General features: G+C 35.8%; 1 protein-coding gene across 2 annotated transcripts in view; it reads left to right on the top strand.

Moving 5' to 3' along the window:
• Positions 1–26,204, top strand: part of MCTP1 (multiple C2 and transmembrane domain containing 1) — a 219,798-nt gene that overhangs the window by 56,041 nt on the left and 137,553 nt on the right. Inside the window, exons 3-8 of one of the 2 annotated variants that reach the window (XM_014259098.2) lie at positions 64–206; positions 2,934–3,013; positions 3,566–3,671; positions 11,390–11,428; positions 22,148–22,318; positions 23,848–23,978. In XM_014259098.2, the coding sequence (XP_014114573.2) occupies positions 64–206; positions 2,934–3,013; positions 3,566–3,671; positions 11,390–11,428; positions 22,148–22,318; positions 23,848–23,978 (670 nt within the window). The remainder of the gene's footprint in view (positions 1–63; positions 207–2,933; positions 3,014–3,565; positions 3,672–11,389; positions 11,429–22,147; positions 22,319–23,847; positions 23,979–26,204) is intronic. The other variant, XM_088054091.1, reaches the window with a different exon arrangement.

The raw sequence follows: 26,204 nt of genomic DNA, 5'->3' as shown, positions 1-26,204 counted from the left end.
TAGTCTCAATTTCCTTAGTGTATTATAAAGATAGAATTAGCAGTATATATGTGTCTTTTCCAGGAACAAGTGATCCATATGTCAAGTTCAAACTTGGAGGAAAAGAAGTATTTAGAAGTAAAACAGTACACAAGAACCTCAATCCTGTCTGGGAAGAAAAAGCTAATATTCTTATAGATAACCTAAGAGAACCATTGTATATAAAGGTAAGACAGCAGCTTATATATGTCTGATAAGTTACAACTGAAGAATTATTGGAAGAATTCAGGATTTGTGATTTTCTGTATACTGAAAGATTCATTGCACAATAGTGAAGAATAAAGACTATTTAAAGTGAAAATTATTTAAGTTTTGTTTGAAGAATGATGATATCAGCATTTTTAAAAGTGGCAAATACAGGCCTCTTTTTACTTCAGGTCATAATTATTTTATATTTCTTTAATGTGATCTTAGAAGAAGAGACAAAGTAAACTGCATTTCATGATCCATTTCATTTATGGAAATATCATTGCATAGTAATGATATGTAGAATGGTCTGTCCCATTAAAAGCAATTCACTGCTGAGGTCAGTTTTTGAGAATTTATTGAGATGTCTGCCTGATTCTTCTATGTTTTTTAATTTTTCTGTTTGTATGGAACACAGTGAGTTTGCTTCTGTGTTTCATGCAATTTTCTGCTCTTAAAATTTTTACACTGTAGCTCTCCCTAGTAAATCACAGGTGAGGATGATTTTTTTGTGTTGGATGCACCAATTATTCTGAAATAACAGATTGCTTGAGTTTAGATCAGAAAGTGGCCACAAATGTTATGACTAATAAGCAGCAGTGCCACTAATATTTCTTAGATGTCAGTATTGGAATGGAAACTAGGAAAACTGTGATGGTTGTTCTCACACAGAAGAGAAAGATGCTTTTCTGGCCCTTGTAGTCTATGATGATCTATATGCAAAAGTGATTCTTAGTTGTGTAAAACAAAGTAGATAAAAATAATGTTCCAAAAATCTATTTGGAAAAACTGTAGTCCTAGGATACAAAATGCATACATTGAAAATACTTGTATTTTTCATATGTATGGAAACTTGGCTTACCATTATAATTCTCTTAAGATGATCTGAAATTACATGATGTTTTAGATCAGTATCAGTCTTAATCTAAAATTCATGACAGAATTTTTAACTGAAATGTCAAATTACAGATTTTTTTTTTTAGTAGAGCAATACCACTTAAACATCCTTTAAATATTATTCAGTACTGTGTTTCATGCTATTCAGAGAAAGTATATCGTTACTAGAAAACCTTAAAAGCTAATTAAAATCATCAAATGGCATTTTCCTGCTTTTATTGTTTAATAACTCATAACAAATCAAGAGGTGAAGGAGAGAGGAAGATGCAAAGACTTGCAATATAGTCACCTGTTTAAGGATTTATGCTAAATACCAGATCTGCAGTAGGATGTGTATTTTTTTCCCCCAGGAAAAGTGTGTCAAGTGGTATGTCTATCATGGCTGTATTCTGAACACACTCTCTGAAGTATTTTAGGTTTTACAGCTCATTCAGATATTTTAAGACATGATTGAATTTTACTAAGTCAGCTGAAAGTACTTGGTATTTTTACCTTGGTAATTTGTAGAGGGAGAGAGGGGAGAAAACAATTTTGACTTTGCACCATGAACTGAGATTTCACCATTTGTTTTCTTTTCCCATTGGAATGACTAACAGATGTAGAAAATGCAAGGGTAGATCAATGCATGCAGGTAGATCAGTACATGTGAGAGACTTGTGCTCACATACTTGTATCATGAGTGCAGCTGTGCTGTAGCCTTTAGGCCACGGGATTTCTATTACTACTGTCTTAACCCTGACCATATTAAGGTATTTGTAGAAGATGAACTGTTTTGCCTCCTGGAAGAGTTCCTGATGTACAATAGTAGAAGTACTTACATTAGAGTTGAAGACCTTGAACCTAGTCCTGTCATATACTCAATTTTCTCCTTTCTCTTTGTAAGGTGTTCACAAGTCTCACTCTTACCTAGATGAAGATATGTTCTAGTCCTCAGAAAACCTGTTTACCCCAAAAAAGGCTAATTTACCTTAAAAGTTGATTTTGATAATTATCTTTTCCCTTTTTAATTTTTTGCATTTGTGTTGCAACTTTTCGTTGTTGCTGTCCATTTTTTTTGTTTGTTTCCCTGCAATAGCTGCCCCCAGATTATTTGCTATTCTTTCTTCATTCTTAGGAAGTCATAACCCATCTCAAATAGTACCATCTGATATACTGGCCAGGTTCCTGTTTTGATGTCAGTAAATTTATCAAGTTATTTTCTCTTTTAGGTACCAAATTAGGAGGCAGATTCCTCATAGCAGAGTATTAACTGTCATTGTTTTCTTACGCATATTCGTTCAGTTTTAATTTTAGATTGTAATGTTTCTAACTCTAGAAAGTCGCATAACCTCCAAAATGTACAATTATATTATTTCAAACACTGATGCAAGTGTTATAATAAAAGCGAAAACAGTTTCCATAAACATATCCTGCCCTTCTTCTTCCACTTTGCAGGATTCATAAAGGAATCAGTGTATAGGAAATCAGTGATTCTGTTTGACTTTATTTATTGTTGTGATCTTCCTTCTTTCAATGTCTGTGTTTATAAAAATATTTCTTTCATTTTTATAAAATTGCTGTTGTTCACATGCGTAGTCTACTAGCAGTATTAACCACTGTCTCTATATTATGCAGTCTGACTTATAAACAAGCAGTTTCAGACTTTATTTTCTGGCCAGAAAATTTCAGGTTACTTTTAGGTAGTCCTGATTCAGCAAGTGAGAGACATGACACTACAACTCCAAAAAAGAGTTTCCAGAATAATTCATAGTCAGAAAAGTTCTTAAGAAAGAAAGATTTCTAGTACTAAGAAGTGCTCTTGTGCATCATAGGTATTTGATTATGACTTTGGACTTCAAGATGACTTCATTGGTTCGGCATTTTTGGATCTCACGTCATTGGAGTTAAACAGGTATGGCACAAACAAGCCTATGGAATATTCATATATATTTATCTGCTAAAACCATGCTTGTGGAGTTGAGGGTAAAACACTATTCTAGAAAACAGTTACATAAACCTGCACAGCATAAATCTAACCAAAGAAAACCACTTATGTCTAAGAAATTATTATATGATGAATGTTAATTTATTAGCTGATTATGCACATTTTCATAGTGTTTATGGAGAGGTTTGTTTTATAACCACTTTAATCTTGTTTTTGTATTAGTTTTATTCACAGCATTACCCCCTAATGTTTGAATATTTTTCTGTTTTTTACTCCATTAATGTTATATTTTTGATTTAGTTACCTCAGTACATGTAATACAGTAGTTAATACAGAGTAAAAGTATTTACTATTTTTTATGAGCATTCAGCAGAAATACTTAAAAGTAGAAATGGGGCACATTTGTGCCAATGTTTTATAAGTAGGTTCATATTAAATCAGATGCCTTCAATTATGATTGGGAAATTTCATTATCTGAGAGTCTGAAGACCTAGTAAGTGCATTGATTTTGTCTTTTAGGCAAACAGATGTTACCTTGAGTCTGAAGGATACTCATTACCCCGACCATGATCTGGGAAGTATCTTCCTGTCTGTTCTGTTGGCTCCTGGAGATCAGCGAGAAGCGGTAATTTTGACTTTTGTAAATGTCATCACTCCTGTGATTGGTCTCTGTTGGATGACATAAAGCACAAGAACAAATCTCAAATTATGAGATTAATTTGACTTTTCTAATTCTTAAGATAACACTGAACAGTGTTTCTGGTATAGTATATTATATTTCACCTGAGTTGAATCCTCCCTTATATAGTTAGTAATAGGGGATTCAGATGGATCAGGTAAAGTCAGTTGTAGGTGAATGGTGCTGATTAATGTGGAGGAACATCAGTAAACCATTGGTTAAAGAATTTTGGACCTAGTCTGCTATTTCTATATAAGAATATTTGAATCCTATTCCATGTAGAAAATAAAGTTGAAATAGTGTTTCTGCTTTTTAGCAAATAATGTTAAAGGATTATTTGATGATTTTCAATTTTTTGAATTTACATTTCAATTACAAAATTGTATGATTTTTTAAGTTTATTGTAATTCCTTAATTAGTCTTACTTTTCTGAGCTGCATAGTGGTAAGTGAAGATAGTTTCCAGGTTTCTAGATACTCAGTTGTGACAAACTCTTTCTATTATATTTTATTAGCTTTTGTGACTTTTGACTTGAGCAGTAGAACTATGGCAAGAATAGAAGAGGTGATTCTCAGTATGAGAGGTTGTAAAATAATACAGATTCCTTTGGCCACAGGCAGGCTGTAGGGAAGAATTTGGACTGTGCAGCTAAATTTTGCCATAAACAAGCTGTTTTCAAATTAAAGGAAAAAGCACCTTTAAGCAACAGAACCTGTGGAAGCAGTGCAGTGTTTTGTTGGATTTTTTTATGCCAGTCTCTTTCCCACACCATTTCACCCACTAACTACAACTACAAAACTCAGAAAGTTTACTCCCAAACTTTGCCCAGGTGCTTGAACACAACCCTGAGACACATGCACTCAACCCTCCCCTGCTGCTTCAACACAGACAGATTTCCAGAATCTTCCAGGAAGAATACTATTCTCCATGCCCAGAACTCATCTAGGAGGTATTGGGGCATTTATTTACCAGAAGAGCCAGGGTCATAACCCCCCAATTTTTGTGGGCCTCCACCTGTGATGGACCAGGACTGTACATCACAACCATGAGCTGTGATCACCCATGGGTCACAGAAGCCACAGGTGGTGGTATCTTTCTCTCTCTTCTATTGTCCCTTTTACTTTCTTTTTCTCTTTTGAATTTTCTTCTCTTAAGATGATTATGCATTCCAAAACAGCTATACACCCCTTTTCCAATCTGTTACTCCTTTTTTATTTACTTTTCTTTATTTTTTTTTTTTTCCAGTTATGGTTTCAAAGCACTTACTCTAATATTATCTTTTTTTTTTGTTCTATTGCTTATTTATAGTTTTGGTTTAATCCACCCCTAAGGATCCCTTAACAATGAACCTATTTGCCCTGCCTCAGGGACAGGTAGCAGCAGAGGCCAAGAAAAAGCATTACTCTGATGAATATGTCCATGGATATGGTCAGCTGCATGCTTTTTATAAGAATACGTATGTTTCCATATGCTGTAGTGTGAGACATCCTGTTGCATATGCACTTGCGGAGTACTGGCAGATTCTACTAGTGTTCAATTTACATTTTTTTCCCAAGCAATATTAAATAGCCTAGTAAGCCAACTGGAACGAGGTCTCTGGTATGTAGTAATGCAAAGATGTAGAATTTTGAAAGTAATTTTATCCTCTGTTAATTTTCCTCATGAGGTTCTGCTAGCACGTAATAAAGATAATGGAATATGGTGGTAGTAATGTGCCTCTGGCTTACATAAGCAGTGTGTATTTTTTTTTTAATTTATTTTTTTTATTTTTTTTTTTTTTTTTTTTTAGCAATATGTTTTTCCATGCAACTCAGAATTCAGTCTTGCAAATTTATGCCACAAGAGTCTTTGTTACTTAAATTAAGAAATTAATTCAGGTTTGGATTTTTTTTGCATTTGGGTAAGAGCAGCATTTCTGGGTCAGGTGGAATTTGTCCAGTTTTTCCAAGTTGCTTTGCCACTATCCTGTCATAATTCTAAGTCATGTGGCCCAGAAACATTGTATTTTTTGTGTACAGCACATTTGTTTTCTTTCTTCATCATTCAGAGAGGGTAGCTACTGTGCTGCCCCGTGTTTTCTGCTATTGTACTGAGTGCTCCAGAAAATTAAGAGGTGAGAAAGTGAAATCAAGACACTACAGTGTAACATGCATTTCATGTGGAAGTTCGTAAATTAGCAACTGAATGTTGAAATTATTGGGAGACTTTAGAGTTGCTGGTTAGCAACTTTTTTAATATCCAATAACTGGTTGTAATAGGATGGAGAATTGAGTTTGTATTACTACACATTTCATTATTAGCTTTTTTAAATTTAACTCACATCACCAAATTTTCTTCCCTTTTAAACTGTTATAATGGAACTTCAGTCTGAAAACGGCCAAGATTCCAATTAAGAATCAGATGCCTAATCTGAAGCTTAATATTTATTACTGGAAAGCAGTCTTCCCAAGATATGGATCCCAGAGCAGTTCTGGCAAAATTGCAATAAAATGAGACAATTTGTGTCACAATGCAGAGAAGATGACCTACAGAATTAATGTGGAATTTCTGTATGTTTAATATGTTAGTGCTTTAATAGTTCTAGACTCAATTAGATTTTTTCAGTTACTACTGGTACTTACTTACTTATTAGATTTTATTTACTCTTTAAGGAGCAGGCATATTACCAAATTTATCACTTTAGTTGAGCTGTCATCTTTGGCTATTTTTGAAAGGTTTTGTAACAATGAGGATATTTTTATTGAAATGAAAAATACTGAGGTCAATAAAGTTTCAAATGTTATGTTAGAGGCTCAAGACTAGTTCTTGTCCACTCTTGAAAATATACAACATATAAAGCTGCAATAAAAGCAACTCCTACATTCCCAGTCTGTGTAGTGCACTGTTTGAATATTGATGCTCCCTCTCTACTTGGATATCTCTAAACAGGTAATAATTTGTATGTACTTGAAATATATAGATAAAAACCTGAGCACTTTTAAGTATGCATTAGTGACTGATGCATAGAAGACACAGATACATTGTGTCTTCACATTGTGTGCAGTTTTTTCCTGTCATAGAAAATTTACTTAAATCCTGTTGGTTCAATATCCCTACATTGTGTACATTTCTAAAATGAATTTTCTCCTGAATAGGTTTTACTTTGCTCTGATGATAACTCTTACATGGCCTGCAATTAAGAGTTGCAAGTAATAATGTAATTAGGGTAATATTTTACCACTTTACATGGCTTGCATGTTGTTGCACATAAATGGTGTTAAATGGTTTAATTGTAAAGCTGAAAATTATGGACATTTCCTGGAATCACTTAAATTGCTGGTACTATAATTCCATGTGTTTAAAATTAGAGTGTTTATTAAGATCATGGGGGAAATAAAAAAATAGAATAGCTTCAAAAGAAGAAGTGTTTTCTTTCCCATGTGGCCACAGAGACTACATGGTGTATTTCGGCAGGTCTCTGGCCATATTTCAAATTGAGCCCTTTTAAACAAGACTTGCTGCTTCTGATGTGTTCTTTGGTAATTTTTTGATGTGGATTATACTTTCCAAAGAAATCCTTGCACTGCCTGAACTGCAGCGAGGCTGTTTTGGAGGTCATTCATTAATGTGCAAGTAAAAGAAAAGTCTTTTGAGGATATGTTGTTGGAGGACAGGTCTCACAAAGCATTTTATTGCTGTTTCAAAATAACATAGCTGTATGTTACAAGAAAAATCCTGTCACACTGCCTAAGAAATATTGTTGCTGCTGGAGGATAAGATACTCCAAGTGCAAATTTGAAATTAAATGGGACAAATTCGGAGGCCTAGTTGTATACTGCCACCTGTCTGTGAGAGGGGTATTATTGCAAATGGTTTAAAAAACAAGCAGCTAGTTTGACATAGTAATAGATTATTCTGTTTTGGATGAAGACTTGAGGTGTGAAAAGAAATGATAGAGATATTTGGTCCACACAGGTGCATTTTCTTCCTTATCTTTCTGAAAAAATTCTGATGACATTAAGATTTTATGTGTACTGACTGATGAGATGATCTTGAGAGTTATAGCTGGAAAGGCCCATTTCCTCAGATCAAAGCATTACATTTTGGGATTCAGATATCAATTAAGAATATTAATGTAAATATAGGTTCATATAACTGTATGTAAAACTATATTACACTGACTAGGAAAGAGGAGTATTTATTTTTGAGTCCTGATGAACTGTGAAAAACAGTGGTTTACAATTGTGTTGTTTCAGGGGTTGCATCATTGGAGGATTTTGGACCTAATTTCAAACATACATATATTCAGTAAACCAGTTTCAGAAATAAGGACTGAAATCCTTATTTCAAGGATTGAAATTGATTTTTGTGGTACATTTTATTTGAAGAAAATGCAGAAATAGCCTGCTCTTCTTGAGTATATTCAATACTATTCAATACTATTCAAGAGTATGGGCAGATAAATCAAAATTTCTAGAAAATCTAGTTTGCATCATTGCCATTTGCTACCTGGTGCTTGTCCTAAAGGCATAAAAATGTGAACATTTAAAGTAATAATCTTCATAGTTTCATTCAAACTATGTACTTGAATAGAACCATAGGATGCCTAAATTCCTTATTGGAAGTCCTTTTTGTTTGTTTTTTGATGTGTGAAGGCAATTGATTTGTTGTGATTTATGAACAATCATAAATTGTGAATCAAAATTGATTAATAAATTATTCTTATATGGCTATAAAAATTAGAAAGGTTTTAGTATTCAAGAAAAGTTTAATCTATTTCCAGCCAAATGCAGAAAGTTGCAGTAGCACTAGTTCCAACGATTAATTTGTGTTTGCTTTGTTCTGTTTAGAAGTACTTGTCCTTGACATTAATGCAGCATTTCAATTTTACTGCTTTGAGAGGACAGACAGATTAGGAAACCAGTGTAAACTAAAAAGATGTAAAATAAATAAATATGAGAGAAGTATGTGTATATAATAATGTGAAAGCCTGTGAGCTCTATTGAAAGACTTGTGAATTTTAAGTCTGGTCATAAAAAATAATGTGGTTATGATTTACTTTCTGTATTTTTCATTAATTTCTCCTTTTGATGACCAGTTTAAAAGAAACCAAAAGTAGCAATAGCTTGATTTTTTTCTTAGACCTGCTCCAACAAAGCTTGTCTTGTTACTTTAATTCTGACAGTGTTTATTATTTTTTGGATACATGTGGTGCTGCGTGTGCTAGTGTGCTCTTTGTGATTTCGTGCATGTGTGCGGGCTTCCTGTGGGTTCTGTTTGGTGTTGTAGTCATGGGTTCCACAATGCATGTGAGATTTTCTGACTATTTTCCCATCAGCATTCAGTTCACATATTCCATCACTGGAAAACCTGCGGTAGGCAAGTTCTTCAGAGCTGCATGTCACCCACATGCTGCATGTCTTCACTACCACAGCTGTTCCTTACCTGAGCCTTAACAGGCAGTTTTCAGCTACAGGAAATGACAAAGTTGGTAGCTTGATAAGAAGCGTTGCCTTGGGATCAGCAGAGACTGGGGACAGCTGTTCATCACTGCCAGCGACCTAACAAACAAAGGAAATGGAAAGAAAGGAAACATACGAGTTCCACCTGGATACTGTTATTTATTGAGATTAAAGTTCAAGACATGGCTTTTTTCCTAAAATAATCTGTCTCAAATGATGCTTAGTTTTTTTTTCTTCATATGAAACTATTAATATTATTGTGCTGTCAGTTTGCTTGCTGTGTTAAATCATATTATGCATTATTTATTTATTTATTGATTGATTGCCAGAGGGACATTAATATCATTTAGAAAAACTCCATTGATAGACTCAGGGCATGGAATATTTTCAGATTAAAAAGCTCCATGTAGATAATTTATTCTGATCTGCTCTATGCTATATTTATATATTTTTTATTGGCTTTTAAGGATGGTTGTTATGACTTCAGCTTATCTGCTTTAGCTGATGATGATGAAGCCAATGCACTCAATAAGGGTGGTCACACCTTTCTGTAGCTACTACTCAAACTGAACTCGTCAGAGTTGAGAGAGTCATGAGTAGTTTGGTTTGGAAGGGCCCTTAAAGATCATCTAGTTCCACTCAACCATCTCTACTAGATAACATTGCCCAGGTCCCCATCCATCCTGGCCTGGAAAACTTGCAGGAATGGGGCAGCCACAACTTCCCTGGGTGACAAATTCCAATGCCTTGCCACCCTCATGGTGAACAATTTCTTCCTAGCATCTAATCTAAGCCTGTATAATTAATTCAGCTGTCAGGATTTACTTTGTTCCTTGCTCACAGCCTGGTCTGAAGTACAGTGAAGCTGAGTTTGTCCTCTCACCTAGGATTCAGAAATGACAAGGAAGGGAGGAGCTGTGCTGTGTTGGACAGGACCCAGGAACTCAGATTTTCTTCAGGGCCTGCTTCAGGGCCTCAAGCTGTTTATTTTTAAGTGCTTTTCCTAGAAAAAATTAGTTAAATTACATCTCGAGATTAATGAAACATTTTCATGAAACTTTTCCAAAGCCACAGTGCTACAGTTATTATTAACTTACTGCTGAGTGCTTAGGCTTAGCTGTCCACAGCAATTAAGAAGTTTCCTCAGTGGCTAGTTATTTTCCTTCTCAGTAAAAACTATGTCTAATTGAAAAACTTCCGGATATTTCAGAAACAAAACCCCCACATATTTTCTCTCATTTTAATTTTTTTGCCAAAATGTAATTTAATTTTTTAGCGAGGAAAATATTTAATTTCAAAATTTATTTCCATTATCTGAAAAAGCAAGTATTTTTGAAATAGTTAATAAAACATTAAAATAATGTTTTTCACAGAAAAAGTTTAAATAGAAATGAATGGCCTTTGATTTATTCCTGCTCAGTGTAAATAACAGGCTACTAAATCTTACTAAGTTGTATAAACTGATTTATTTGCATTCCATAGAAATGGTTTAAGCAACAGTGTGTTCGCAGATAAACTTTCCACAACCTACTTGACCAGAATGTTTCTTTTATTTAATGATTAGGAATCTGTCTTGGATACTTTGGCACCTAGCAGTGGCAGGGTTTTACAGATTGTTTATGTAATGGGACAGGAAAATTTGGCTTTTTAAAACAGTGAAGATACAACTTCTTTTTCTATTTCATGTATGTAATTATCAAACCAAAGAACTGTTTTTACTGCTGTGAAATGAATGAGCAGTGATAACCTTAAGGATTTTTTAATCTATTCATGTCATCAAAGGAGTCTCATGCAGATTTTCTCTTTTGCGGCTACACCTGTGAGTAAAACAGTAATATTCAAAAAAACTGAAGTACTTATTATTAAGAAATAATAAATAAATAAATATTCAAATATCATTCAGAATTGAAGTCACTATTCATAATGGCACATTTATTTCTTTTCATTTTTAAATCTGGTTCTTTCTGTCTTTTCTTTCTTACAAGTTTGTGCAATGCATTGTCTCCAGAAATGAGACACTCACTGCCCAGAAAGTATGCCTGGGTGTGCATAGGGCTGCTACTTGTCTGGATTTATTTCAGTCTTGTGTGGATCTGTTGCTGGAGTGTACATGTTGCTCCTTGACTTGTGGTGGTTAAATGTGAATTGCCTTGCTTGAGACTGTTGGCCTCCCTTTCTGTATTGCAGAGAAAAGGTAATAAAAATGCTCTATTTTATTTTCAGACAATGCTAATGAGGAAGAGTTGGAAAAGATCAAGTAAGGTAACTTTGTAAATTTTAGCATTTGATTTCTAGCTTTTGGTGTTTATTTGTTTGGGGCGTTTTTTTAGAACAACAATGATTTGCTGCCAAGCATAAATATATATTTCCCCATATGACTGGAAACTTCTGGCACAGGATTTATTGCCCTTCCAAATGTGTTTCAATGACAGTGTTTTTTGTTTCATTAGATAAATATCATGATACAGTTCAGCTTTTAATGTAATCACAAAACCTTTCAGCTTTGTTAAAGCACTTTAACCTATCTTGAATTCATCTAGTAACTTCTTATAAGTGGCCAATGTCCCAATTCCTTTCCTATAACCTTTAATTTCTAAAGTGTAAAAAATTGCCTTTGTTAATGTGAACAACGAATTCATTTTCCTGTTACTTACTTATCTTACTGATTGGAGTTCTTGTGTGCAAAGTTTTCACAGTGAAGCTTCTTGAAGACAGATTTCCCCTGTCACTGGTTGGGCACAGGTGACAGTCATGGCCAAGCTTTACAAGAGCATAATGGACTCCACTTTATAGAGCTCTTTAGAGCTCTCCAGGCTTTTCTGGTCTTAGGAGTTATGGAGGTGATAAAAAAGGAGAAGTGTATGCTGTTTTCCACAAAAGAAAGACTGAGAGTTTGACTATAGTGGAATACAACCAATTTTTACATTTTTTTCTTCTCTCTGTATTGTTAAAAAGAGTGTATTTAGTGCGTAAAGCAAGTGAATTGAAATTTTTCAGAGACTTGAGCTAGTGAGGCCTATAGAAGTTACTATTTAAAGGTGTTAAAATGAGAAAAAAAATAAATAGCTATGTGGGGTGATTCACTTTTATTATTTACTCTTCTAGCATATTCAGGTACAACTTTGAAAGGGAGGTTATTAAGAAACCTCCTCCTATTAATAAAGTGCTCATTTGACAAATATTTGCACTTTTTTAGGTCTATTTGTATTTTTAATATTAAAACAAAAGAGAGCAGTGTTTGTAATTCTAGGGTTATGGATGAGTTTTTCACACAGTCTGCTTCTGGGATGCAGGACAGTAATCTATTTCCTTCATGAAGTTTATGAACTTCATATGTGAAGTGATGCTATGTAGTTTTTTGATTGTTATGTGGTTCTTGTAACTTCTGAAATATCTAAGATGCTCAAACTGAAGAGATAGGGGAGAACTGGGAGAATGTTGAGGGGTAGAATTGGTTTGCATGATGAAAGTTAACTCCTAATGTGCTGACTATTTTGGGTAACAGATTGTCCCCATTGCAAACTGAAAAAACTGTGATCTTAATAATCCTGAATGAACAATACAGTGTGAGAGTTGGGAATTCTTTAAAGATATTCAAGTGAATTATTTATCCCTGTTCTGCTTTGTTACATTGGTTGGATAACATTTCATTCAGAAGTTGGCATTTTTGCAACCTGCCATGTCAGAATATTCAGCAAAAAGTGAATGTATGGTTTAAACATTGCATTTTTAATATGGTTTTCTTAGCTGGAGTAATATTTTAACCTAGAGGTATAATGCATGTACAATATCTTACATGCATTGCTGTGTTTATGATTTATATACAGTTAAAACAAAGGAGATAATTTGCCTTGTGGGCCTATTCCAACATTCTAAATCTTTGATCTGCTCTCAGCAAAACAAATTTAAAAAATCTTCTGTTTACAAAGAATTCATTCTAAAGTCTTGCTGTTTTCTGGGGTGCAAGATGATCAATATTAAATAAGACTCTTATATCATTTGCAGATTAAAACAAAAGTTGTCTAAAAGTAGGTGTGTAACCCTATTAGGGAATAGAGAAAGTGCCATTTTTGAGATCATCCTTCTTCAGGAAGTTTGTGTTATGCTTCTGAAAGCTGAGAAAAAAGCAGAATATCAGAATTTTTTTAAGATACTTATATATTTTTATTAAAATATTTGTAATTTTTAGGAAATTATAAAATTTCCTGAATTTAATTCTGTATCTATCTAGAGACTTTATGTACCCCTCTAATAATTTAACTTGTTTTTACATGTTGTGCACTGTTCTTTACTTTTTGAAGTTTTTCCTTGAAGCCTACCTTTTTTGTAACATAGGTAGCTTGAAATTAAAGTGTAGCAATGCTACACCTAAACACCGTGATGTTGATTGTGTTCATGAACTGCATGTCTAGCTCATGTTTTCCTGTGTGGCTACAACTATTTAAACAAAGCTATTGCAGTGAAGGCACTGCCTTTTAGCCAAAGCATATGAGAGAGAGCTCTATCAGAAGCATCAGTTTCACTGAAAATTGTTTTCTTCTGAATAAGTGTCTTCTTTTTCTGTTTCCACATCTGTGGGAGAATTGCTATTAAATTGAGTTTGAACATGAACATTCCCCATGTTAAACTTCTTATAATAATGATGTATTAAGGAAACACCAGGAAAACTTTCAAAATGCTTTTATTTAAGAACAAATTGATTAAACAAGTGGTTTAGCAGTTTTATCCAACATATTAGGGAAAAGTATATGTAAGATTTATCTGCTATGCCCTCTCAAGTAACATTATCCCAGCAAAACCTGGACAAAAAGATAATGTCGCCTTTTCTTCTCTTATATGCTCTCTTCTGTTTAATATCATCAATGGTAGTTTAGAACTGAGACCACTAGTAAGTAGTAAAATATAACAATACTCTTTAATTTTTACTATTAATATGTGATGATTTTTTCAGAGTGACATGGATCAGTTAGAACCAAATGCTAATTCTTCCCAGGAATGAAGACAAATTAATATGTTTTGCAACAGGTTATGTATAAACTGAGATTAAAAATACTTTGTCATCCCAAAGTCGTAGAATCACAGTGTGGTTTGGGTTTGAATGGACCTTAAAGACCATCTTGTTCAATCCCCTTGCAGGGACACATCCCATTAGACCAAGCCAATATGGCCTGGTACAGTTCCAGGGATGGGGCATCCACAGCTTTTCTGCACAACCTGTTCCAGTGCCTCACCACCTTCACAGTCAAAAAATCTCCTCCTAATACTCAGTCTCAAGCTACCTTCTTGTCAGTTTGAAGCCATTCATCCTTGTGCCTTCACTCCATCCCCTTGTTAAATGTGTCTCTTCAGCTCTCTTGTAGCCCGTTTGGGTACTGGAAAGGACTCTAAGGTTTCTCCAGATGCTTCTCCATGCTGAACAACCCCAACTCTCACAGTCTGTGTTTATAGGGTGGATGCTCCAACCCTCTGAGCAGATTTGTGGCTGCCTCTGGACCCATCCAATAGGTCCATGTCCCTATATTGAGAATCTCAGAGCTTGGATGCAGTACTTCACCTGGGGTCACAACAGGGGAGAACAGATTACAGGATGAGAATCGTCTCCTTAGATGCTCACCTGCTGACCACACTTCCCTCAATGCAGCTCAGAGGGTCATCCGTGTCCTGGGCTGCAGCAAGGTCATGAGAAGAAGAATGTGAGAAGATCATGTTGAGCTGCTTATCCACAAGACTCCCTAAGACCTTCTCCTCAGGGCTGCTCTCATTCCATTCCCTGCCCAGCCTGAACTTGTGCTTGCCTTAGCCCTGACAAAGGTGTACACCATTGCATTTTTCCTTGTTAAACTCCATGAGATTTGCATGGGCCCCCTCAGTCACAGCTGAGAAGCTACTTTTCATTGGTAAACTGGGGATAAATTAATTTTGCCTAAAGCAAATGAATTAAAGTTTTTTTTCTTTGCATTTATGTAACTATATTTATTTTAATTCAGCTTTAGAAACTTTTGCACATACTTATAAACTGAAAAATAGAACTTATGAACATTTTAAACAAGAATGAATTGTTCAATGAGTCTCTTTCAGTTCCAAACTGCTGACTTTTTAAAAAATTTCTTTTAGAAGCTTTTCCAAAAGTATGTGTGCCCCAGTTGCACAAACTAAAGTGCCAAAACCTATAGCCTTAAAAACTGATCATTTTATGCCCAGCTCAAAATACTTCATTTCTGTGGCTCCTGATTTGCATTTTCCTCATGTCAAAAGCATTTTTTCTGTTTTAAAATTGAAACAAAATGCTTTTCCACTGGAATGAGATGCCTCTTGAGAAGACAATAAAATTGGAAGTAGCAAATCATAGTATAAGTATTGCAAGGACAAACGTAAGCATAGAGTTCTATGATAGTTCTTAAATGAAGGAATTTTCAGTTGGTTCAATCTTTCAGCCAGAATCTCTGAGCCAAAACTCTCAGGAATTTCAGAATACATGGTAGAATTACTGCATTTTAAGTTCTTTGAAGATTTTTAAGACTGAGAAAAACACTTGTGTTTTGTAAGCCATGGGGTTCTAGATGTCAATTTAGCAGCTATAAATAGTGCTTGAAGGAAAGCTACTAAATAATGGAATAGAAGTAAAAACCAGTCAGAATAAATAAGCCTGTTTGGTAGACACCTAATCATAAAAGTTATGCAAATATTTGGTGAGACTTATATTTGCATTAATTGTATATGAGTGATACCAGTTGATCCAACTAATAGCAAGAACAGCAGAGTAGCATTTTGTCATGGGGGTTTCTTGCCTACATTTCCTAAAGCATGGGGAGTTTCCATCAAGTATTGGTTGCCACTGTCGTTTTTTGTATCAGGTCCATGTCAGCTTTAGGACTGTGGTAACATTGATTATCCCAGAGAATAACAGGATCATCAGAAGACCTGTTGACTTTCGCATATTGCAGCTGCAATTTTCAAGGGGAGTTACTGGGACAAAAAACAGAGGTGGTTAGGTCTATGTTGGCACAGCCTCTCTGCAAAGTGCTTCCACACACTGTTGCCCTGTATAAACGTTTTCACCCTGTTACAGAAAATTCAAGTCACAATGAGTGCCACAGTCTGCATCATACTACACCTGAGCTCCATCCAGCAAGTACACTTAAGTAAATTGCCAAATTATTCAATTTAGAAAACCACAAAAATATATAAAATGCTGCAAAAGTATGAGCTCTTATTACATATGTTCTAATGCCACAATAGCATTACGCTATAGTAGAAGTATCAGGTTGTTAGCACAAACTCTATAAACCAGATTTAACAAGGCAGTTAGAACGCTCAGGGTGTAGGGCAGTGTAAATTTCTCAACTATAGAAATTTTTAGTAGCTTCACCTAGAATTAAAGTAGCCTAAAATCTAAAATTTAGTTGATAAAAAGTTAAGGAAAGCATTGTTTTGTATTGCAATAATTACCAGTAGTGGTCCACTTAGAAAACTTTCTTAGTTACAATGAGCAAAAAATAAGAAGGAATCATCATGATCCCATTGAATGCATTTCTGTAGCTCAAGTGTCTATAATGCTGATGAATTATACAAGCTCATACTTTGTGTCATTTCTAATATGGGAAAAGCATTGCAAAATGCATATGACTGTCCCTTGATTTCTTCATTGTTTTGTATATAAAACTAGCAGTTGTATCTACTGAAATTCTCAGTCTTTGTTTTACATTGTTTATCCAAGCTCTGTGAGCATCCTAGAAATTGGGGGAGAAGAATTCTGTTTACATTAATTTACAGCAGTAATTTGCAACACTGACTTTGATTCGCTTTGCTGTATTTTTACATCTGTTCTCTGTTAAGTGATGGAGAGAAGTATTTCTATTTTCTAAATATTTTCACTAATTTCTTGATTGATATTTTTTTAAGCTGTTCTGGTTTAGGGCCAATTTGGGAGGAAACTTCCAAAGGGATCTCCCTAGAAAGCAGATTCAAGCAGCCCCTCCTCTAACTGGTTCAGGAAAATATTTCTTTGGAGAAAAATGGAAAAAAATGTTTATTTAACAAGCAAAGTATACACAAGCATTAAAAAATGAATAATATTAAACAATAAAACCTCTCGCTGTTTGAAGAGATGGTAAATGCAGAAAGTCCTTGTCGTGGGTGTAGCTCGGCCCACTGTCTCTTGTCAGTCCCTCTGGCACTGGAATATGCCACATCCCAGCCCCTGGTGGGCCACAGGTGTGAGCTCCTGGGGTTTGTCTGGGTTTTCAGTCCAGAGCAGGGCTGAACAGATCCAAGAAAAAGAAAAGCCACACTCTGGGGATCTTCTCTACCTCAGCTGGCTAAAAACAAACTAACAGCAAAGGAGAGCTCTGTCCCACTGTCTGTCCGTGCTGCACACAGCACAGCCCAGGAGCAGAAGGCAGAGGAGTGAGTGCTGTTTCTGAAAATAAACTGCAGCTTCTTCCTTCCCCCCTTCGCTCTTGGAACCAGTCTTAAATGTGCGGAACTTAACATCCAGCATAAACAGAACAGACAACTGGGGATACAAGTATCATTAAGTCACCCTAGGACATAAGCCTTGAAACCAAAGTTATTTTCATTTATTTATCTGAAAGTTATTTTTTATTTATTTATCAGAAGTGCCTCTGCAGGACATGTAAGTGGATTATTGATTTGCTTTTTGAAAAAACTACTAAGTTTGTGGTAGACTGTACTATTTCTGTCTGTTGCATTCCAGGACTCAGAGGAGAAATGTGTCCTAGGGGTGTGTGTAATAAGGAGAAGATTTAATAAAAGCAGAGTCTTTTTGCCAAGTACATGCCAGTGGGAGAGGTGGTACTTTGCAGGGCATGAGGGCTGATCAATGAAAAAATGAGGTTGGGCTGGGAGAGGACAATGTAGAGTTTCTCCAACTCAATATGGACTAAGATTCAGAGGACACTTAGTTTCCTAAAGATAAACAGAAATAGCGGATTTTCAAAAATACCAACAAAGTGCATCTCTTCTTTAGACAAAAGTGACAGTAGCTCATCAACAATGTGGTATTGATTATCCTGGGATCAATGCCCCAATTCTGACTAAGCCTAGTTAGTTTCCCATCCTTTAATGTTATCCAGAAATACCTGAATGCATGCAGAATATTAAGTCATAATTATTAGATCATCTTTCAGCTCTGACATTTGGCAATCTGTATTAATCACATCTAGCAGAGGGAGCAATTCTGTCAGAAGATTCTTTCCTGTTGATGCCCCTAGCCCATCCACTACGTTACATTTACACAGAATAGGTGGAACACAAATAAAAGCTGTGTTTTTAACATAAGAAAATGCTGTGTTTGCATGCTGTTTATTAAGTTTTAAAGCAGTGTGTGGATATCAAAATATGTGGTTTTTCTTTCACAGGCAGCTTTGAGCATCTTTTGGCATGAAAGACTCATTTTCAGAAGTCAAGTTTAAGTTTCATTTTGGAAAAAGAGAGAGGGAGAAAACTTAATTGCATACACACTGCAACTTATGCACCACCCCCTTTTTTGGGGGGTTTAGAAACTGTCAGGTGGGAGTCACCATGCCTGTATCCTGCACAAAAATATGAATAATGTAAACAATAGCCCCATATTGATGATGGTTGTAGACTGAGATTTTGATCTTGCTTTTTTCCAAATTGTGGCATTATATATGAAATTTGTAACTTCCCACCTATTTACTGACAAATGAAAAGCTGTGCAGTTTGTTTTTTTTTCTGGTTGTGGCACAAAAGTGAATCTAGGCTGCAATACTCACTACATGCTTTCTGAGGGAAACAAGTTGCCCAAGAATAAGTATTGAGAAACAGTTCTTCATAGCAGAAGTTGAGAAAGATACATGCTCATTTCTTTATTTTATTCTCATGGTTACCCTTCTGGATTTGTATCTCACTGTGGGCTGGACTTTACAGGTTTCTTAGATACTCAGAAATGTAGCTAGAAATGTGCCTGTCTCACACTGTGAAATAAAATTCATAAGGAAAGAACTTTAAAATGTGAAATAGGTCTTACTTTCCTATTTTTTCAGCTCCTAACTTTTTGTCAAATTTGACTTGAAATTTGAACATTCTTTTTTTGTTTTTCTACCTATAAGAACCATTATATGAAAAAAGAGGTTATGTGAGTAACTTATCTGTAATTTCTGAGAATAGAAGTGTGGTTTCAGCTGGAAGAAAAGTGTGTTGAATTCCCTTCAGTCTTGCTTAGAAACACAGAAGGTGCCAGCTGGAAGCTACTCTTGCTGGAGAAGGCCACACAGCCTATATGCCTTTCATGTCCAGGAAATCTCAATAGCTTTAGCTCCAGTGAGCTATTCTCTGACTCTGTCAGTACCTCCAGCAAGCTGTACTCTGACTCTTTCAGTACATCTCCCTTTTGCTGTTCCATGTATCTGTGTGTTACCAATAAAGACAGAAACAAGTGCTGCTGTGGTCCACATTCCCTACCTTGAGGAAGAAACAGCCACAACCAATCAATTCCTCTTTTTAGCACCTGGCTGCTTCTCTTCCAGCATGGCAAGACGTAGTCTCTGGAGCTTCACTGTCAGTTAAGATGCCATGGGGCTCTGCATAAAGCTTTAATTGTCATTGACTGTGAGATGTGGCTGGGAGGGCTTCCTCCAGCAGCATGTGACCATTTGCTCTCCAGCCTCCTGCCTGACTCGTGTAAACTTCTGTCTGACGTGTCTGTCATTTTACACCCAGCTCTTGGTCATCTAGATCAAGTTAGCCTTGCTGCCTTGTGTAGAAATTGCCCACACTGACCAAACTCCTGACTGGTCAGAAAAAATCACCTTGCTTGATGACGAGGCAGATGCTCTAGTGCAGCAAACTATTTTAAGAACTACTGAAAATACGGAATTTAGATGAAGTATATTCTAAATTTTTTACTGTCTCATTGGATGAGTGAAAAAAGAAGAGAATCTAGAAAGAGAGAGCTATGCAGTGTGCTTAAGATTTACTTCAACAAAGCTGTAAGTGCAAACTCATGATAGAATCCTGAAAATCATATGGATTCCCATTCAGCTCTTCAAACACCCCCAAGAACTGTATATTCTTTGCAGAAATAACTACTGTTCATTTCCCAGTATAAAATATTTTCCTAAACATGTCTGGTCTTATTTCTATATCTCTCATCATCTTGTGTTCAGGGCAGAGTCAGTGTTGGTTATTTATTATCCAGTCTTTTGCTCTAAGCCTTCTAATAAACTGGAACAAGAGGAAAAAAAATACCACTTCTTCACAAGTCAAGTCTTTGGAAATGTTGATAGTATGCCCTCAACAAGAGGTGTATTTGTGCTGAGAAAAAATTTGAAGTTTATATAATGCTCCCAAGTTGTAAATGCAATCTCTTCTGGCAACTGATTTTCTCAATTCTGCCCTACTTTTTGTAGAGTCTGCTTTCTGATGTCCCACCACTGCGCCATGTCGCAGGTTAAGTTGAAGAGTATTCCACACACAGTTTCTTGTTTGCCTTTGTAGAAACAGCAAGTTTGTGAGACGTTTCTTTGCAGTCAAATCCTTCACTTCAGGAAGAGAAACCTTTAATAAATATAGTGAAATACTTTGGGAATAACCATAGTACTTGGAATGAATAACCATTAGAAAACACAATTGCATGCCAAAAAAATACCTGAAATATTGCAAAAAGTATGTTAATCAAATCTGCTCCAAGCCCAGTGGCCACAGTTCTCATGTCTCTTCTCTCTGGAGTCTGGATGAGTGTGATTATAGTCCAGTCTAATCCCTGTCATTGTCTCTGGGTAATAAAGTAAAATCCCTGTCCTGAGCATCTGCATAGCTGTAGCCATCCAGCTGAGTTTACAATCTAAAAGCCTCAAACCAAACCTGCCCTGAAACCCTCCTACAGCACACAGTGGAGGTTTGCAGGGAATGAAGCCAGGCATGCAAGACCTGCGGGTGTGGAAGTTTGCTGAGCCCATAAAGCCTTTGTTGCTCAAACTACACTTTGTAATAAAGTTACAGTTATAGCACAGTATACATGCAGACTTGCTTTTTTTGATTCCTAAACAAAATAATTTGCAAGTTGAAATATTGTTTAGCTGTCTAGTGCTCTGATTGTAGATAAGGTAGCCTTGAAGGAATAAAGTTTAATAATAACAGGGAGAGCCTTTACCAACATTGCATCTCAGATGCACCCAAGAAACATTTGCCATCCTCAAGAATGCAAAGGTGATTCTCCAGTTGTGGTACCTTGTACCCATTTTAGATCAGAGCAAACTGGTAATGATCTTAAGTTACTCAAGTTTATATCCTCCTGCTCTCAAACCCCCAGTGGAGTTAATTGAAAAAAACTGTAGTTGCTTGCTTTGTGTGTGTGAATCTGTTAACCCCCAAAATCAGTGGCTGAGCATTCACAGGTCCACAAGTCTCCACACAATTCTAAACAGAGGTTCTGTTCAAACTCTTGAACTTACGTGCTGGTACTTAATTCATGTTTTTGAGAATATCAGACAGATTCAGAAGCAGAGATAGAGGAGTTTATTGAATTATTTTTCCTTGATCCATGTTTCTCATTGTGGTTTATATTGTTATTCTAAAGGACGTTTATGTTCACACTGGGGTTTTATGTTTAGAAACATTGAGTTTGTTCAAATTCATTCAATTACGTGCTGCTAATAGAAGAGACTTTCTAACATTTATTCTATCAGCAGAGGAGGAAGTGAAGCAGAAAAAACACCCTTTTTTAAAAATGAACATTTCCTTGAGCAGCATTTGTTCTGCTTGCTTCTGCAGAAGCAGCATATGACATTACCTGTGTAATTGTCACTATTTTATTTCTCTCTAAGTAATTCTTTGTAATATAGTTTACGTATGTACTGTCAAATAGCTTAAAAATGGCTTAAGGTGGTTGTTTTACATTCATAATTACATTAACAATTACATAGAAACAGAACATTACAAATCAGGGGAAATTTTTGGAATTGCATTAACTAAATCTATGCTTTTGTTTTCCTGAAGTTTCAGACCCAGAGCTTACGTCTCTCAGACCTGCACAGAAAATCTCAGTTATGGAGAGGGATTGTTAGTGTTACCCTAATAGAAGGTCGTGAACTTAAGGCAATGGATGCAAATGGGCTCAGTGATCCTTACGTGAAGTTTCGTTTGGGGCATCAGAAGTACAAGAGCAAGGTAAATTTAGCTGTGACTGAATTTATTATTTTTTTTTTTTAATGCTTTGTTCCTCTTTGGTGTTTTTTTAACTTGTATGACTTTCGATACTGATGGAAATTTATTGTTGTAATAATTACCTGTCAGAGCACCTGGAACTTTGTTCTTTTTTGTTTTGTTATAAACAAAAGTGGTACTAGATTGGAAGAAATGTAGCACTGAAAAATGTGGGTTTGCAGGGGGACACACCTAATGTTCCATACAGACTGTGTTGGCTTTTATTTACTGTTTGGGGTCATTAATGGCAGAGAAGAGATGCAGAATGGGTCTGACAAGATCCTACTGGCGTGATGCTGAGTGCCTCTTTGACCCTTTGCATTGTCTTATCCTCAAAGCATGTCATGCTTGTAAGCTCACTTTTCATGTCCTCATTAACAAGTTTCATTAAAGTTTTCTTCATATATAAGCTTCACAGGTAGAGAGAATTGATCTGGGAGATAATTGTTGTGAAGACTTGCTTGGCTTTGTTACTTTTATTTTTTTCTCTTGGTCCCTACCATTTTGAAAATTGCTGTTCAGGGAAGATACTGGGACTGCTGATGATGTACATGACCTTCCTCTCTTGATGTCCATGACAGTCAATGTGCTTTTCATGGGCAAATGAAGGGTAAATTGAAGAGGAGGGCAGGAACATTTGCTTGTCATATTTTTAGACCTCTGAAGCTGCACTAGGGCCTCTTAATCTGAAATTAGAAGAAATCAAATTTCATGCTTTCATGAATTAAAAACTTTCATTGTCCTTTCTGAATTTTCTTTTTTTTCAAGCCAGGAAGACTGGTGGTTGTAGAGCTTAATGTTTGCTAAGTAGGGCATATATTAGGGGTCTTCTGTTCATGTTCAGGACAGTGAATACTGCTTTTGCATTATGTAGAATTCTGCAAGCTCTCTGTTCTTCACAGTGTGGTAAGAAATGTATGGACTGAAATCTATTGAATGAAGAAGTAACTAGACTAAAAGTGATTTAAAAAGCTACTTTCATCAGAGTTTCAAAGGAAAGAAAGTGAAATACAGTTTTGGAAGTGAACTAATTTTATTCCATAGAAAGTAAACTGTAGTATCATATTTCTCCCAGTATTATTACAGCTGGGAAAAAAAGACATGATACAATTGTTTGTTTATGTACTTATAGTCACCATCTATGTGTCATTGCAGGTGCTTTGTTTCTTTTTGGACTTAGAAACATAACTTTTTAGCTAACTGTCATTTCACAGAGGACATAATTTTTCTACAGAGGAATGGCTCCATTCCCAGGACATTTTTTTTGTTCAGGAGGCTTTTGAAGGTGACAGGATTTTGGAGGTTGTTGTTACATCAGAAAGGCATGAGAGAGCTGGCTAGTAGTCTTTCATAATCACTATTTTTTAATTCTCACTGCTTGAGATATTGATGCTGCAGACAGTAAAAGCTTCCTGAACAGACTCTAATGAGCAAATTTACAATTTAAGAAAGTGTCGCAATGTAATGCGACTTCCTTTTTGTTCTCCTTTTAGATTGTTCCAAAAACTTTGAATCCTCAGTGGAGGGAGCAGTTTGACTTTCATCTCTATGAAGAACGAGGTGGAATTATTGATATTACCGTGTGGGACAAAGATGTTGGCAAAAAGGATGATTTCATTGGCAGGTTTGTCTAATTCTAGCCTTCTTGGTCTGTGGGGAGAGAGAAGTCTGTGAGAGGATGATTAAAATGAGCCTTGCCTTTGAAACTGTTTCTTACGACCATTTGTTCTTGGTTTCTTGTTTGGGTTTTTTCTTAAGTCTGGGGAGGATTTTCTGCAATGTTCAAATGCATTGGTGTAATTCTTTACATTGATGATGTAATATAATTTTTATTGACCAGTAGGTGGCAGCTTTTACCAATTGATAGACTCAGGTTTTTAAAACAAAAATCCCCTGTTTAGAGCAATCTCTAAGATGCAGGAGGTTCCATACAGAAACATCCAGCTTGGAGTAGACACAACTCTTGACTTGCTGCTTGAGACCAAATTTATGCACCAGCCTTTTTGGTAAACTACACACATATTTTGGGATAAAGGATCATTCACCTAATTCATATTCAGGGAGAGGGAATCTGTCTGGGAATTCAAGAAGAAGCTTATATTTGTATGGCTATGCTCCATTTTACAAAATAGGAAGTGGCATTAACTGTTAGCTAAAAGGGAAAAAAATGTCTTGTGCTTATAGCTACTACAAAGTAAGTGTTGTTTGGAAAGCTCAGATATTTGTTTACTTCATGTTTTCCTTGATATCCATGCATTCATAATAATAGTATTAATAATTAGTAATTACTAATTCTATATATTTTTATTATTTTTATTGAAGGTGCTTTCACCATCACTTTCACATGTTATCATATGATAACTATCAATATTTTGAGGTAATGTACTAATTTAGTCCTAATTCAACATGTTATATACCTTGGGAAAGTATTTCAGGTTTTTTTTTTTCATTCCAAGCTTCTTATGAAAATCTGGTGAGATTTAAAGTTTTCATGAGTGATTTTTCAGAGCATTGTCATCCAAGCACCACTTGCTGAAATCTTGCTGTTCTTGATTTTTTTGACCCCTCTGTTGGTGTACATATAATCCCTCTTCAGTTTGTCCTTGCAGACACTGTCTCATTTCACCTTCTGTTGGTACCTTATCTCTGGTAATGTAACCTGCAAAAAAATTCTTCTCCAAGGAGATTTACATGTAAAACTGTCATTTGTCAAGCTCAATCTGAATACGAAAATAGGTCTTAATATTCCCCCTCCCTGATATTCTTTTCCAGTCACTGCAGATAAAAATCACCAACACCTGACAGCTCCACTTAATGCTGACCTCTCTTCCCCAGTTTCTCCTTTCAAGGCTGTCCCTAAAAGCTGGAAATATTTTGTTGCATACACTACAGACTTGCTCTGTGTGTGTGTTATGGCAAGTGTGTGTTAGTTTTTAAAAGCACAACTGAGTTGTGCTCCTTGATTAAAGTCTATGGCTTTCAAGATACACATAAAAAGTTTAATGTTTTGATTCAGGTTCCAGAAGAAGTGATGATGAGGTTGTGGGAGGGAAACAAAAGACTTCCTGGTAGCATTCTATCATTGCTCAAGAATGGAGTGTAATCCATTTCATCTTGCTGCGATCTTCCTGCTTGCTTGAATAATGTGCAAACAGCAGCTGTAATGTTATGTAAGAATATTTCTATTAAATGTAAATTAAAACAACCATTTCTTGAAGATGTCCTCCCTGGCCAGAATGTGCCTAGGGACAAGGCACACTAGATTGAAGAACTGACCAAACTGAGAAAAGGTTCCCCAGGTGGAAGGTAGAAGGGAAAAATTCCAAGATCTTCCTGAAAAATAGCACAGAAAACCTGTGTTTTTAATTTGCTAAGCTCAGTTACTTGCAAATTCTATTCCAAATCAGAATGCTTCAAACTCTTCCGGAATAATACCATGTTTCAGCTGCACTTTTGTGAAATTAAAGAAGTGGGAAATCAAGAACATAGGCTTCTATGGGCCTTGTATATATTATTGTCCTTGTTAGGCTGGAGCATGGTAAGGACAGATGAAAGTTGGGAATGTGACATGGTAGCAATGGTGTGTGCTTGCAACGCCTTGGAATCCATTTCTGAGGTCAGGAAAATACAGGAAAGATGTTTGAGAGGGTTGAGAACATGGAAGTGAGATTCTGTTTTTTGGATGGTGAAGATGAAAGTGGAAGGGGTGGCTTGTAAGATCCCCCTGTAAGAGGGAAGGAAGGTCTTCCTTGTGAGAGGGAGGAAGGTGTTAAGAGTCGGAGTGACAGCATGGCATCCTAGTTCAGAAAAGTGAAAGGAGATGTCTGTCACAGAAGTAGCATACAGCTCT

This window comes from Pseudopodoces humilis, chromosome 4 (assembly GCF_049639895.1).
Source record: "Pseudopodoces humilis isolate 2021_Gansu_Grassland_sample_001 chromosome 4, ASM4963989v1, whole genome shotgun sequence".
Classification (NCBI taxonomy): domain Eukaryota; kingdom Metazoa; phylum Chordata; class Aves; order Passeriformes; family Paridae; genus Pseudopodoces; species Pseudopodoces humilis.
Note: the sequence above shows the minus strand (reverse complement) of the source record. Positions and strands in the feature narration are given on the sequence as shown.